At 39.9% G+C, this 17,204-nt stretch overlaps 1 protein-coding gene across 4 annotated transcripts in view; it reads right to left on the bottom strand.

The window, feature by feature from the left end:
* Window positions 1-8,674: 8,674 nt before the first annotated feature.
* The window catches only part of Nceh1 (neutral cholesterol ester hydrolase 1), a 70,880-nt gene continuing 62,350 nt past the window's right edge, over window positions 8,675-17,204 (bottom strand). For all 4 annotated transcript variants that reach the window (XM_020159313.2, XM_074073764.1, XM_074073761.1 and 1 more), the window contains 2 exons: window positions 15,194-15,365; window positions 8,675-12,822 (listed from right to left, as the gene is read on the bottom strand). In XM_020159313.2, coding sequence (XP_020014902.1) covers window positions 12,205-12,822; window positions 15,194-15,365 — 790 coding nt within the window. In that variant the 3' untranslated portion in view covers window positions 8,675-12,204. The remainder of the gene's footprint in view (window positions 12,823-15,193; window positions 15,366-17,204) is intronic.

Below are 17,204 nucleotides of genomic sequence, written 5' to 3'. Positions count from 1 at the left end.
GTCTATTCAGGAAGAAAGTCCCAGAGACTTTATCTTAAGAATATAAATAAGAAAATATATATAAGAGGATCCAGCACAACTTTCTGAAAAGAAAACTAGCCTTTTACTGTGCCATATAGGAAGGATGCCATAGTTAGTTGTTCAGCACATATTATCAAGGCTTATTTGGTAAGAAGCATGGTGTCATGCTGACATGACCCACATCAAGGATCCTAGCTTTGTGAACAGAAAAACTTTCAGCTTTGGCACACTCAGGTGTTCCATATGGAATCCACATGCTGTCCTTCTAGAATCCCAGGAGGAAGAGCTGCGTGCAGAGAACTGAGAACTTGGCTGGCAGCTCGCACAGCTGCCCACTTGCTGAGCCCTCGTGGGTGTTCTGGCCCAGTGGGAGTCTCAGGTCTGCAGCCTCCATCAGCACTATGTTGCTAATCTCGGGAAACCTAGAGTCTTGAGATAATGACTGGCTACTGGGTTTTTGTTTTGGTTTGGTTTCTTTGAGACAGTGTCTCAATATGTAACCCAGGCTGGCCTCAAATTCATGATCCTTCTGTCTCTGCCTGCTGAGTGCTTGGATTATATGTGTGCACCACCATGCCCACTTGTGGCTACTGTTTTAAATTATGAGTGTCAGCAACAAATAACCAAATCAATATTGCAGCATATATACTGGTCATGGATTTGCCTAGAAAGAAGGAAACTCCCATTTATTGTAGCAGGGAGGAGGATCAGAAGAGAAACAGATAGGATGTGTTCTGATAATGAGGCGGGGGAAAGGATGGTAAAACAAAGAGATAAAACTTAGAGAACTGAAACATAAAGAAGGTCACCTAGCACTGGGGAAATGAAATAGCCAATAAAGTCACATGCAGCCATATGTGGGTTGCGCTTTGCTTTTTGCTTCTGCAACCTGCTTGCAAGGGTATGTAAGGTGAGACCCTTTTGTTCTTGCAGCTCAGCCTTTGGATATGAGTCTGCTGGGTCTGTGTCAGCACAATAAAATGTTGCTTCCTGCTAAACTGCCTCAGTGTTCTGTATCTCAGCAACATTTCTTTGGGGCTTGTTGCCAAGATTGTGGAGATGGTGATTTGTCACCTCCCTTGTCACCAGGAGAAGATCCTACCAGGTGCCAATGGACAGCTTGATCCGGAGGGGATTCGTCCTTGTGGCAAGTTGGGGTGAAGGCCTTGGATGCACAACAGAACCTGGTGAGGTGCAGGAAGCACCACTCATCAGACTGGTAAGAACCCAGGTTCAAATTCAGGCCTGCCCCAGGAGGTGGAAGGGGAGACTGATCACCTCCCAGAGACTGCTAGTAATGACCTTTTGGGGTGAAGCCATGTCTCTCAGGTTCAGGGAGTGGTGCAGAAGTACTGTGCTATGTGAAAGTGTGTAAGACACCTCTGAGAGTTAACGGGGGCTTGAGCTTTTCCCAGGAAATAGTCACAGGTTAAGGGATGGATAACAAAAAATTCAGTTCCAAAGGAGGAGACTCACAAAAGAACAGATGCATCATTCACCATTCCACTGGATAGCCCTCTGGGTATAATTTAAATGTTTTTTCTTTTTTTGAGAGTGCACTCTAATTGCGTGTGTGTGTGTGTGTGTGTGTGTGTGTGCGCGCACGCGCGCGCGCGTGTGTGTGAATGTAAATTTGTTTAAAGCACTGGGCAAAATTTAATTTGCTCCTGGAATTCCAGCTCATCTTATTGACATAATTTCCTGGCATACTTAATTTATAAAACTCTTACGTGTGTGTGTATATCTAAGCATCTTCAAAATGGTTCTTAAAAGATGTTATAAGGTTAATGTGATATTCAAGGTAACAAAAAAAATGGTATTTGTTTTAAAGATCTCTGTTACAAACTGCTTAAGCTTTTTACATTTAAATATGTAAACATCTTGAGGATGATTCTTATTATAAAGTAAATGTCAAAAATTATTACCCTGTTCTATTGCTACTTAAAAAAAAACAAGTTTTCAAACTTATTTCAATCAGGTCTCACTAGGATGCAGACATTCAGGGGTTAACACTCTGGCTCAGACCAGAGGAGAAAAAAAAGAAAAAAAGAGGGGCCACAATAGGAATCTTAAAATTTGGGTAGTTAAAAATGACTTCAGCCTGTTTCATTCTGTCATAAATAAAATCTGGGATTTAATTCTGTCTTATGATATATGGGTCTATTAACAAATATGCTTTCCATAAATTGTTTTTATACAAAAAAAATAATTTTAAGATTGCTTTTGTTCTGTTTGTTTCCATACAAATATAAGGTTCTAAGTTAAAAGGGTTTATGAGTTATTTTCAACAAGTAACATATATATATATATATACAAATATATGGTATTAAGGATATGGTTTTTAAAAATACTTTTAAGTAAAAAAAAAGATTAAAAAATCTCCCCCCAGAGGATACAAAATAAGTTGTCATAAAGGTACAAAGTAAGTTGTCATAAAAAGATGGAACTTATAAATGCTTATGTAAGTGACTGAGTTGACTAAAATAGTTATATTAAAGGTTTTATAAGGTCAAATTTTAATGTACTGATGTTAAAACTTAATTCTCTAAGCTCATAACAACAAGACTATCTTAAAAATATTGTTCTTAATAACATTTACAAAATCTGTCTTAAAAATTGTTTTTGTCTTGTCAAGATAACTGTCAAAAAATTTTGGTGCTACAGGTTAATCCACAAGTTTGTCAAGACAACAAGAATTTATTAAAACACAGAAAAGCAGGAGACAGCTGAGTACAGGGAGTACTGCTGCATTGATATGAGGGTTGAGACAAATTTACTTATGTAAAGCAAAGTAAAAAAAAAGCAAAGCCAAAGTACATCCTCCAGATTAACACACACAAAAAAATGGCAAAACAATGTATGCACATGCGAATAAATGAATAAATAAACCAAAAATGAGCAAACAAACAAAAAAAACCTCAAAAAAATGTCACTACACTGGAAGTCAAGACCTCCAGTTTTTATTGGAGTCAACAGAGTGGAGATGTTAGTCCTACTCCTTCCACATGTTGACAAAGGGAATTTTTGGCCTGGGATGGCCAGATCGGACCTGTTATTTTAGGGGGCTTCCATTGACCACAGGTTGGTGGGATCCTGCTGTATGTCATGAACCATGTATTGATGTCAACAATCTGGGATATGATCCTTTATCAACATCTGAGCCATGATTCTTGTCCATTAGGTTTCCTAAATAGTCCCCATAAATATTTACCTGTGTTCTCTGATGATTTTTGTTGAGATTTTAACTACTAAGGTGACTGAGTCATGCTCATTTAAGAGTTGGTTTCTGTTGGAGTTAACAATGAGGACAGCTATGTTAGGACTAGGTGCTCTCCCCCCTTGCAGATGACTTACTAAAAACTCCCCACTCAACCCCAAAGACTAACAAAGAGACCATTGTTAACCTTTATCTCCCCGAATGGATGCCAAGGACATTTGGGCAGAACGGTGACCTAACTACAACTTATCTTTCTTAGTTGCCCAGCAACAGTATCCCTTAGTGACCTTCCTGGTATTTTTCCACTAGCCCCCTATATCTAGCCCAAGCCCATGTATGGCAATGGGCTCTAGCTCTCTTGGTGGGATCCCCCTCAACAGGGCTCCTGCCTAAACAATGAACCCTGTACTGGTGATTAAGCCATCTCTCTGCCTCTTCCATGCCTCTTATTTTCTAACAGTTTATATAAAATTTTCTAGATGACCTCATGGTTAAACAACTGTTGTCTTGGGTGATTCTAATGCAGTCGGTACCCTATATGTGTCTGTGACTGGGCTATTTGGGTTACTAGAACTGATAAAAATCCAAGGTTTTACTTCAAGAACAACAACTAAACTAATACGTATATAACCCCTATAGAGTGTTACTTATACTAAATATATTTATGTTTATTGCTGGTTACTTATACTAAATATATTAATGTTTTTCAAGTATATCAAGCCTTCTAAAATATAAAATTTAGATAAACACGATAACAAAAAGTTAATGGTACTGATACACTATTCTGTTAGTTGCTAAATTGTCCATCAAAATTTTAACCATGGCTCTTTTAAGTTTTTGTCATTACGGTTCTGATCCTTCTGGGACATTTATAATCAAGTCCATAAAAAATGACTCTAATAACTACTTATGTGTCAGCCAGGTTAACTTAGACATCTGCTTTTGTTGGATTTTGTTTTGTATTGGCCTTGTCTAAAAGCCCAAGTTGCCTAAGGGCCACTTCTTCCAAGCCTCTTTGTTGCTTAAATTTGGCCAAAAGGGTCTAGTTGGCACTGACTCCCACCTGATCTGCTCACTATTTCCCCCCTGACGTGGGACCAAAATCAAACAAACAAACAAAATCCAGGAAAGAGCAAATCTTCACGATGAAGGAAAAAATTAACCAGTCAACAAATATCTTTAGTCTACAGTCATTCCACCCTAAATGTGCCCAATCTCGTCTGGTCTCAGAAGCTAAGCAGGATCAGGCCTGGTTAGTACTTGGATGGGAGACAAATCTTCAAAAAAGACTGCTCGGAGACAAACAGTTTAGAGACAAGGCAGGAATGCCATCAAAGTTCAAATGGAGTCACTCATGCCAGACCTCTCAAAAATAACCAAGGCTGAGAGAACTGAAGAAGTGGTTCTTATACACATGTGACTATCTGTCATTAAAGCCATTCCAAATACAAACTCATATTTTTAGACAGGGTCTTCTACTTAAAGACAAAATGACTATTTTTACATGCTCTAAACATGTCCTTTGATACTTAAAGATGGTAGTTTTAACTTTTTCAAACAACAAGTTTTCTTAGACATATATACTGATAATATATTGTTGCCATGGTAATTCTACTCAGTTAAAAAAAAAAACCAAAAGAGACTGCTTGGATAAAAGAATAAAATGTCCAACCATTAAAACCCCATTTAAAGGGGCCCTTTTGTTGATGTCTTGTCTATCCCCACTACAGTTAAAGTAACAAAAATTGCCAGCTTCTCCTGAGTGGGAGTGCATCCCTGACTCAGCCTCACCATCCAAGATCACCCTCCAAAACATCTGCACCCTTTCTCAGCAGGACCCCACTACCCAAGAGACAACAGGGGACCACAAACAATATGACAACAGCCCCGCTCTAGTCACTCCAAAAGCTAAGTAGTCTACACATGGAGGAAGCTCAAACATGGGATGCACCCCTGCTCTCCTCTACTTGGACTCTTATATTTTGGGTTGGCTCTTGCAAGGTTTTTCCATGTACTGAATGTTTTAAGAGAGCCATTGTTGGGACCTCCGCACAGCCATATTTTGTATCATGCACCCATGAACAGGTCAGATATTACCTGGCTCATATATTCCCCAGGTTTGTGAGGTTGCTAATAAGCAATACTGAAAGTCCCAGAGTTAAAAAAAAAAACAAAAACAATACAGGCTACATTTATCATAAAAAGTGGAACAATGGGTCTTATCTTAGGAGCATATTTGATGTTACCCTGCCTGGTCCCCCTGGTATTACAATCTATCAGGAATATTATGGAGGCTGCTATAAAAAGCAAAGTGGCCACACATGTAATGGTGCTATGAAAATGCAAACCCCTAGATCAAGATGATGCTCTTTGGCCATAGGTGGGTCTGAGCATCGAAGGGGGAGTGGTGTAGCAGGGAGGAGGGCCAGAAGAGAATCAGAGAGACTGTGTTCTGATAATGAGGCAGGGGGAAGGGATGGCATAGCAGAGAGATAAAACTTAAAGAATTGAAACATGAAGGTCACATAGCACTGGGGAAATGAAATAGCCAATGAAGTCACATGCAGCCATATGTGGGCTAAGCTTTGTTTTTGCTTCTGTAACCTGCTTGTAAGGGTATGTAAGGTGAGACCTCCTAGTTCTTGGGGCTCAGCCTTTGGACATGAGTCTGCTGCATCTGTGCTGGCACAATAAACGATGCTTCCTGCTAATCTACCTCAGTGTCCCATATCTCAGCTTGAGATTCCCGCAACACGCTAAGAGCAGTGGAAACACAGGAGGCAGGACAAGTGTTATTTAGCTTAGCAAACTATTATCTTAAAATAGAATACTTAAAGTAACTTTAATTTGTGGTCAAACCAAATATTTATTATTTCTTGATTTCATGAGCCTAACTGGAATAAAGAACATAGCATCTGATTTTCTATTAAAAATATGAAAACAAAGAAAGGAAGGCAGCAGTATCCTAAAAGTCAAAGAATTGCTTCGTCTGATTAAAATCTCCACAGCTCTTGAGCACCTGTGCTTTTGTAATTGGTGGTGGTGATGGTGGTAGTTTTCTTTTGTTTTGTTTGGTGTTACTGGGATTTGAACTCAAGGGCTTTGTGCTTGCTAGGCAAGTGCTCTACCACGTAAGCCACACATCAGCCCCCTAAAATTTCTACAACTCTTACAGTTGACTTCCGTGGAACCCTTGGGAAATATGTCATATATAATATTATTCTATTTATTGATTTTTTTTGGTGGTACTGGGGTTTGAATTCAGGGCTTCCAGCTTGCTAGGCAGGTGCTCTACCACTTGAGCCACTCTAACAGTCTTTAAGGGAGGTTTGCAACAGTTCATTCAATACCGCAGAAATCTCAGTATCTATTCAGAAAATGAAGAATAGATTTCAGCTGTGGGAGGAAGAAAACCATCATTCATTCAAAAACATTTGGCTTTAAAATTTTGTAGTTAACAACCAAATTAACTTACCTCAATTGTTTTGAATGATTTAATTTTACTCTTAAGTAACTATTTGTAGTTAACATAAACGTAAGTTATTTCCATGATTGTTTTGGCAGTACCAGGGTTTGAACACAGGACCTTGTACTTGCTAGGCAGGTGCTCTACAATTTGAGCCATGTCCCTAATCCTTACGTTACTTTAGAATAAACACATGGAAAATAATATGATTCTTATAAGTTGAATTTTTTAATGAGGATTTATTCTTAAACATTTTTGAAAGCCCATTATTTGCTCTAAATGCTGAGGAAATAGAAACGACACGACAGAGAAGGTCCCTGCTCTCAAGGACTTACTTTAAGTACAGGGAAAACAGGAAACAAGCATATAGCTGGGTGTGGTGGGACAGTCCTGTAATCCCACCACTTAGATAGCTGAAGATTTCAAATTTGAGGCCAGCCTGGGCTACACAGTAAGATCATGTCTCAAAAAAAAAAGAGAAAAAAGCGAGGAGGAGGAGGAAAAACTAGAACAGAAAAATGAGCATATAATGAAGCAAATGATTAGGATGTTGACATGGAAAGAGCAAGTTAGTGCATCATCTGATGGAGAGGGCATGGGGCTGCAGGGAAGGTGGTGCTGGGAGGGACAAAGCCAGTTTGGGCAGACAGTCTGCCTGAGAATGCGGACTTCTCCCAGGAGGGGGCGCTGAAATGCCAACAATGAGCCAGCCGTAAGACAATCTGGGATAGGAGTCGTCCCACCAGAAAACACTTGCAAATGGTGTCACCAGCCCCTCTCAGTATCTAATGACATAAAATGATGTGCTGAGTGACAGGGCTGAGCAATCCCTCATAAAAATTACATCTCCAGTCTTTGTATTTGAGTAATTTGGTACCGAACTCAATAGCTTCTAGATGTTTAAAAAGGGATGCTATTAGAAAGCATGAAATGTAAAAAACAAAAACAAAACCTCAAACCAAACCCATGGAGAATTAAAAGAGAATGATAATCACAAGAAAGTCCGTATTAAAAACACAGAGTGCTGGGGATGTAGCTCAGTGGTGGAGCACTCGCCTAGCATGTACAAGTAGGCTGGAGCCACAGAACCAAAGGATGAAAAAAAAAAAACTCACATATGAGTTTACATTTACATACCTCAATGGAGAATCATTGGAACTTTCCAGCAAATTTTAGCCACACACCAGAGGTTTTATTGGAAAAGATTAACATAGTGATAATTGAATTAGAAAACCTGATTTACACACTGGTGAACTTCCTTTTTTTTTTTTTTTGAGACAGGGTCTCACTATGTAGTCCTGGCTGGTCTCAAACTTGTGACCATCCCTGCCTCAGCCTCCTGAGTGCTTCCATTCCAGGCGTACATTACCACACCTGCCAGTATGGGACCATTTAGTACCAATAAAAAATTCACACTAGGTCATTCCCATTCTCTCTCTAGAGATAACCTGTTTTCAGTCTATTGAAAGTGTATTCCTTTCCTAACAAGCTTCACTATCACTTTCACTGCAAAAAACCAAATTCACTCTAGAGAAAAAGTTTTGTCGATTCCTATGATATTGATAAAATAAGCATAATAAGCTCCAGTGTGAAACAGTATGACAGGGTCAGCTTGAAAACTTGCCTTTGGTGATACTGACATTCCTTTGGCTGAAATGGTTCCAACCCAACCCCATTTTTATCATGACCATGATTCCCAACATGGCATTGAAGGTCCCCAAACCATTACCAGGCCTGACTTTTGTAACTATCCTGGCCAGTCCAAGCAGGTCTCCCTTGGACCAGGCAACATCTGATGTATGCAGACACAAAATGAATGCCATCAGGTGGCTACAGAGCCATGGCTCTGGGACGGAAAGGCAGTGGGTAGAATTTCGAGGCAGGGGTCTGGCATACAGAAGAAAGGAGGACAAGAACAATGTCTCAGCTGGGAACCAGAAAATATGAGTGGGAGAAATGAAAGAGGCACATTCCCAGATGGACCCATTTTATTTCTAAACATGGTTCCAAACAGAAATACACTTCCCCATCTCCACACTGGCTTTTCATTTTATGAAATGTATTTGCTCCTAAAATCCTTCATAAAACCTGCCTTCCCCTTTACAGAGGGAAATAGCAAAAAGTCAAAGGTTAAAAGGTCACGCATAGCATATTACAGCCACCAACAGAATTAATCACGTCTTAAATTCTTCAGAAATCAATGATAAAACATTAAGATTAATTTACACTTCACTGTATTTTACAGCACTTCAAGGTTTTTCTTCATATATTAATGTTCCTATTTCATAGACAACAATGGTATTACAAAAGATTATCAGCTTTTCCATAAAATGGGAAAACAAAAAAAGCTAAACTATTGATTAAAAGATCAATCTGTAGAGCACAAATGTATTTCATAAGAATAAAACCCAAAAAGAACAATAAAACTCAAGTATTTCATCCAAAACAGCGGTTGACCCCTTTATCCTTCACTCACTTTTCCTCTCACAGGGCTCTTTAGAAGTCCATAACTGTTGTCTGTAATTACTACAGAATCTGGCTCACAGTTCTGGAAGAAAGTATCATTTTAAGGAACACTGTACGTGTATTATATTTCTTCTTTCTTAGAGGTGGGCAAACTCGAAATAAGGTCACCTTAAAATGGCATCAGAAAAAACAGCCATGGACGGCAGGCATAACTCAGTGGCAGAACACGTGCCTAGCAGATGAGAACCCAAGTGCAATCTCCAGCAGCAAGAATAGAATTAGATGAAGGGGTGGCTGTCAGTACAACAGTGTTTTTTAATACCTTTATGGTTGGTTTCTCCCAACCTCGGTTAAAAATGAGCATGATGACCCAGGGGAGGTTTTGAAGCTGTTTGGGGTGAGACATAAAATCTGTTGGCTGTCTTGGTTTGTTTTTTTGGTGGTACTGGTTTGTGAACTCAGAGTCTTGTGCTTGCTAGGCAGGTGCTCTACCACTTGAGCCACACCCCCAACATTTTTCACTCTAGTTATTTTTTTAGATCGAGTCCCACATTTTTTGCCTGGGGCTGGCATCAGACCATGATCCTTCTGCCTTTGCCTCCCCTGTGGCTGAGACTGCAGATACGCACCACCATTCCCAGCTTGCTGACTGAGATGGAGTCTCACTAACTTTTTGGCAGGCTGACCTTGAAACACGATCCTTCAGAGCTCTACCTCCTGAGTAGCTAGGATTACAGACACAAGTCACTATGCTGGCCCCCAAATCTCATTTTTTTGAAATAAGTCTTTGATGATGCATGTGTCTGTGTGTATGGAATTATGACTTACCAAAACAAAACACCATAGAAGAGGCCGATACATTTGTCCAGTATGACAAAATGGTTGAAAGTCACTGCTGGAAGAGACCTCAAAGATCACATAATTCAGCTCTCTGATTTTAGAGAAAAGGGAAAAGAGGTCCAGAGATGGGACGTGACTCACCTAGGTACATTAATAAGGTGCTTATATGATTGTTTTTATATACACAGCACACAGAAATACACACACTGTTGGCATTACTCATTTTGTACATAAAACCCTATTGTATGCAAATTTTCATTTGTTAGCTCATTGCTGGAAGTGGGAAGTACCCACCATCCAAAGGCGTGAAAAGGGTCAACTTTCATTCCTCAGCTGTATCACTGCTCTCTGCAGCCCCTCAAAGTAGCATGGACTGGGGCAGAGGTAGGAAGGAGGGCAGGGTGCCCAACTCAAGTTAGAATTGGAGTTTCTTGGGATGCACAGGACTTCACTGGCAGTGAAGACCTTGCATGAGGGTAAGCGTGCGTTGGTGGAACTTTTAGACCTGGTTTGAAGTCACAAATGAAGGGTGTGAGAACCAAGTCCAATGTCTGCCCTTCACTCAGAAAGCAAGGCTCCTCTGACCCTCAGAGCAGCGAGCAGCGTGTGTCTTGTCTAAGATGCTGAACTATAGGCTGAGTATCCCTTGTCTGAAATGCTTGGGATCGGAACTGTTCTGGATTAGGGATTTTTCTGGACTTTGGAATTTGTCCATGCATAAGGAGATATTTTGGAGGATGGGACACAAGCATTAAATAAGAAATTAATTTGTGTTTCTTATGCACTTTGTACACAGAATCTGGAGGGAGCTTTGGACAGTATTTTTAATATTTTTGTGCACAAAACAAACTTTTGGACTGTGCAATTTTCCACTTGTGGCATTTCATCAGTTTTGAAGTTTTGGATTTTGGATTAGGGACGTTGAACCTGCATAAACTTGGTGACTAGGTGCAGTCAGAGTTTCTAAATATTTTAACTTGTATATGCATATAAATATCAAAATATTTTGTCCTAATATAGTACTAATGATTACTATTTTATCTCTTTCCATAAAATTACATATGAATAGAACTCTAAGGTCATTTTTAAAAATATTATTTTTAATATTATAGATGGCTTTCAGAAAAATCCTGTCTAACTACATATCAACGTTCAATAACTTAAAAAATAAACAGTACATTATATTATACCAAAATAGTCCCATTTTAAAGCCATATAAGTGAAAAGGCTGAGTTTTCAAGAATGGACTAGACTTTCTAATTTTCATTATTTCAAACTAACATTAAATGTCTTTTATTCCTTAACTATACCAAACATATACACACTGCTCTTAGCAATTTATGTCAGAAGTATTTTTATGAAACAAGAAGTTGTTTCATTTGCCTTTTAACTTATTTCAAAATGGGAAAATTGTTCTAAATCTAAACAAATTTGTTCCCAAGAGATTTCCCCAAGGAGAAGACATAAGCAAACAATAGCGATGTACAGCTATCCAGTGCACACAGCCTAATATTTCCTCATACTTGTCATAGAAAGCAACTTTCAAGGATCATTTTAACCCAACTGGATGTATAGATAGCTCTCTCTTAAAATTAACACTACAGGGGAGGAAAGTCTCTCGATTTTCAAATATAAATAATTTGTCTTGCTAGAAAGGCTTTGTTGAAATTCCCATAGGACAGAAAACCATTCACAAAGAATAGAGAGCACATGGTCCTCAGCACTGACCTGAAAGTGCACACACTTAACACTGCTTTGAACCCAAAGGAAACTCTAGCAAGAGGAAGAAGAGCTCACATTCATTGTCTCAACTCCTCAAAAGTCATTATCTCACAGCTGAAAAAAATCTCTTCTGAAAAGAAAATGTTGATGAAGGCAGGACCCGAGGCTACTTCCAGCTCCAGGTCCTAATTTCTGTAGCTGTGGGTATTCATAGCAGAGGGCTAAAGCAAAGAACAGAGAGAATGGCCCACTTTGGGGATCAACTCAGATGTTTTTGCACCTAAGTTAGTCAAACTCATTTTTAAAAATTAGATTATCATAAAGTGTGCAGGGGAGAGAGATTCCAAAACTCACAAGTCACAAGGGAGTGGTGGGGGGGTGGTGGGGGGGAAGTAGATGACCTAAAAAGTACATATTTCCAAACCAGGAGCAGGAGGTCGAGAGGCTCAAGCCTTCTAGAAGTTCTACTTCTTTACAGGTTGTGATCCAGCCACTTCATGTAACTATTCCTAGTCCGGATCCCCACTGAGAAGTTGGTGGGCCAGCTCGTGAAAATCATGCACCCGTGGAAGCCATCCTCAAAGTGGTCAAGGGTCACCTCCACACCTGCGTTCTCCAGACGCTTGGCATACATGATCCCATCGTCCCTTAGGACGTCATGCTCACATGTCAGAATGTAGGTCTTTGGGAGGTGCAGGAGCACCTCCTGCTCTGCGATGAGTGGGGAAGACCGGGCATCCAGCAGCTGAGGGAGCTCCTGCACGATCTTGGTGTTGCCCGTGGTCTGCATAACAGGCTCGTAGTTCTTTGTGATGGATGCAGGCAAGAGGGACATCCAGTTCAGACGGGCCCTGAGGGCAGCAGCCTCTTCCACATCCAGTGCAGTGTGGTTGTTAACTAGCATTTCTGGCACAAAGTCATAGTTCCCTTTGAAGTAATCAACCCAGTACTTCGCCATGACATGGCGGGGCAGGATTGGCGTGTTCACATTTTGCTGATAAGAGGGGGTGTTAAAGTCTAAGGCTTGAAGGACCGGATAGATTAAAGCTTGCAGTTTGAGCTTATTTCTTAGGTTGGCATCTTGAGTAAACTAGAAAAGAGAAGGGCATAATTTCATTTTGTATGGACCTTTTTACAGAAGGTACACCCTAGAGAGCATCTTCACGCATTGCTTTCAATCAGTCAAAGGTGTAAGTGTTAAATTTCTACCAGGCATGAGATTAAGTAATGGTTATGGTTTGGAGCTATCATTTCCCCACAAAAGCTCACATGTCAAAGACCTGGTTGCTAGCTGATGGCTTTGGGAAAGTGACTGGATCATGAGGACTCTGTGGATCCATAATTTGATGGCATTATTGGGAGATAGTGGAAACTTTTAAAGGTGAGACCTAATTGGAGGAAATAAGTCATGGGGGGGTGTGACCTGGAAATGTGTATCTTGTTCCATGAGCTTTCTTCCGCCATGCCCCCCACCCCAGGATGTTCTGCCTTGCCTTTGGCCCAAAGTAACAGATGACCATGGACTGAAACCTCCAAAACTAAGCCAAAATAAACCCTTCCTCCTTTGAGCTGGATTCTGTCAGGAATTTTGACATAGCAAGGAAAAGCTGGCTAATACACTAGTGTAGCTTAAAAAATAAATAATTCCCTATCACCACTACCTTACCAAGCTGCCAGATATTTTCTTTAAAATGTATATTGTCTGTGACTCGTATTTCTGAATGAACCCAGGGTACATGACCTGTGATGTCTTTAAACCCCATTAACACTTTATTCACATCTATCTTTTGGTACTTAATACACCTTGCTGAATGAATAATCTATGAATCTAACTTAATTTTTTATTTCCAAAAAGGCGAAGGCTTCCTAGGGAGAAAAAAAAAATGAGTCTTACTCTTCCAGAGAAGAAAGAAGAGCAGGAAAAGCTAAATGATAGATGATGGGACTCCAAAGTGTTTTACTAAGCATTTATTGTTCACGCTTGATAAGAGGATTTAAATAACATTGATGACACATCCTCCATTCTCCTTGATGAGCTTGTGCCAGACTGAGGCTGAGATGGGAATGAGGTGAATTGTGCTCCTCAACAGATCTCAGGTCACCATGGCTCTCTGGAGTGTGAATATATTGCCCTATTTTGTAATTCTAGTTTTAAAATTAAACATTTGTCATGAAACATTTTAAAGGAAGCTAAGTAGTTTACATGTTTCATAGGTAACTAAACAATCTTCAAGGTAATTTTAGCCATCCAATTTTGCTTAACTCCTTGACTTCAGAACCATCTCCATGAGGAGACTGAGGCAGGAGGATTGGGAGTTTGAGGCCAGCTTGGTTACATAGCAAGACCCTGTCTCAAAAGAAAAAAGAACCCCATCCTCAGGTAAGATGCAACTACCCAGCAAAGGTAAGAAGAAATGATCAGTAAATAATCCCATGTGCTAAGAATTCCATAAATGTCATTTCTCAATGTCTTTCTAATAGTTCTGCAATCAGATGACATTTTCCTGAGACTCAGGGACTAGACCTGCATCTCTGTATCTCTCAAAGCCAGGGTCTGGATTAGATCCTAGTTTTGTTTGGCTTTGAAGCCTCTCCACTACTCTCCTTACTGTACCTGGCTTTTCTTCTGACTGTGTGTAAACACAGGGGTGGCCAACTTGTGGATGCCATTTGGAGAATCAAGTTCTTTAATTATTATTAGTTAATAATTATTAATGAAGCAAAGGAGAACAAAATCAAGGTACATCATAAATAAAATGACAGGTCCTACTGAAAGATACCAAAAGAAATTTAGAGGTGGAAATAGAGAGCTGCTATTCTTAAATTACTTAATCCATGAGAGGAGGAAAATGTGCTTATCTATAAGTTTAATCAGATGCAAAAAAAAAAAAAAAAGAAAAGGAAAAACCTTTAGGGGCTATTAGAGCTACATACAGTTTCCACAGAATGTAACCAGGTAAAACGTGGATCAAGTTGCAAATTTAACATCTATAATAACTGAACTATTTATTTTTCTTTTTGATACTAAAAGAAAAATTTGACAAACACTTTAATATTTTAATTTGTCTCAAAGTCCTACGAAAATACTCACAGGAACTGGAATTTAAGCAAAAATGCCCCATTTTGCAAGTCAAATAGGGGAAGAGCAAGAGATTCTGAATGTGCGGGCGTCTACCTGAGGCGCGAGGGTGCCCTCTACAGGATCAGCCTTGTCAACACTGACTGCAATTAGGGCTCCCAGGACTGAGACACGTCCTTCAAGGACTCAGCTTGAGTCCTTTTTACTTCAGAAAAGCCCTCTCAGAGCAATCCAAGTGCAGTCACAAACAATAGGGCTGTGTAGTGAGCGGCTCCCAGGACGATGGCCTCGCTCACGTCATCGCTCACGTCGTGGAAGATGTGCTGGTCTGTTGGACGTTATACCTCCTGCTACCACCAGCACTGCGGGGCAGTGCAGTTACCTGTTGTCCAAGGGCAGCAGCCAAATTCCCACCAGCGCTGTCACCAGAAATGCCAATTCTTCCTGGGTCAACTTTATACTTCTGGAGGACTTCTGGCCGCAGGAAATATTTTGTGGCACGTACAACATCATGAATTTGCTCAGGAAAATAAACCTGTGGAACCAGCCTGTATCTGCGAAGAGAAAAGTTGTATTCATTTCAGGGCTTCACCAAGCTTTTATAGGCCATTTAAAGTGTGAGGACAAAGCTGGTGGGATGGCTCACATGGTAGAGCACCTGTCAGGCAAGCGTGAGACCCTGCGTTCAAACCCTAGTACTATGAATAAATAAATAAACAAAGTGTGAAGACAAAAACTGATTCTCTTAAAGCCAGAAACAGATAAAGTAACTACAAAAAATACACATAAATAATTTATTTTCTTGTAAGAATAGGCTAATATGAATGATTTTGTATTAGCAAAAGCCTGTTTGTTTTAATCTCTTAGCCACCTCACAAAACAAAACAGACTCACCACCACCAACTCAAAAAGAAACCTTAATGAAGAGGCAGGTGCTGATTATCAGCATATGGATAGACCCATAATAGATTTTGGATGTTTATTTCTGGAAGTCCGTGATCCTTTCACAATGTCTGTGTGTTAGAAGGTGACTGGGCAGCACTGGCCACTCTCCTGATCTCACATTTAATAAGTCTCTGTGGTAATCTTCATAACTTATTTGGTAGGTATAATAAAGTTGTACTCCATTGAAGAGGTTCCAGCCACCCTGGCATTACACCCAAGTAATGCACATACTAGTTGGAAAATTGGAACTGAGAGGTCACGCTAAAACAGCAAAAGGAAAGCCAAGTTTGCATGTAGCCTTGTCCAGATCCTCTAGGACACTTTCTTTTTTAATTCATTTATTCACATGTGCATACATTGGGTCATTTCTCCCCTCTGCCTCTCTCCCCACCTCTAAGACACTTTCCACGATGGGAGTCCTTTGTGATCCTAGCCTTTAAAATTTTTAAGAACCTGGTTTCGTCAAATGCCTCATTCACAGCATTGCCCGTACATCCACATTTCAGTCTTGGTGTGAGTGCTCCCCCAGCCTCTGCCCTCCTCCCACACTGTTCACTTTCACTCATCCCTCAAGTCTTAGCTGGAGGGCTTGACTAACTCCACTTGCTACTGGAGCTGCGTTGGCTTTTCTAGGAATGCTTCGAAGTTTGTGCATGGTTGGGTATATCGTCATTCTTATTACTCATATTCAAAGTATTTCTCTTAGTTTCCTATGAAACTGTGGGTTTTGCTGATATGAGGAACTATACTCAATCATCATTGTGATTGCTTCTTGGTCTTTTGGTTAAGATCAAGAGAAGTGTTAGCCAGGCGTCAGTGGCTCATACTTATATTCCTAGGTACTCAGGAGGCAGAGATCAGGAGGATCAAGGTTCAAAGCCAGCCCAGGAAAATAGGTCTTGAGATCCTATCTTGAAAAAAACCATCATGAAAATAGGGCAGGTAGAGTGGCTCAAGGAGTAGGCCCTGAGTTCAAACAACAGCACCGCCAAAAAAAAGAGTAGTGTTATTGCTTCCAGTATTTGTGAATGGTCTATCTAATATGTAGTTTTTGAGTATTGATATATCCTCACTCTGCAAATAAAGAAACTGAGACACAGAAAACTTGCTTGATGTATAAAATAAATCACACATAGAACAAAATAAGGTAGTAGAGAAACTAACTGCCTAGTTAAAATTGAATAGCAAGACATTAAAAACTCGTATCTTTTGATAATGAACTTAATTTTTTCTAACCTATCTTATGAGAGGCCCTTTCTTTCTTCTACCTAAAATCCAGCTATCTAATTAAAACAACTTGACATTCAGTGCAGATATAATGAAATGGGCAAATATTTGTGAAATACTTTGTTAAGTGGTGAATAGGGAACTGGTCGTTCAGGAATTATTACATTTTGAAACTAAATGCAATAAGAAATTCCCCTGGGTTGAGCATGATCAAAGTACAT

This window comes from Castor canadensis, chromosome 5, assembly GCF_047511655.1.
Source record: "Castor canadensis chromosome 5, mCasCan1.hap1v2, whole genome shotgun sequence".
NCBI lineage: Eukaryota > Metazoa > Chordata > Mammalia > Rodentia > Castoridae > Castor > Castor canadensis.
Note: the sequence above shows the minus strand (reverse complement) of the source record. Positions and strands in the feature narration are given on the sequence as shown.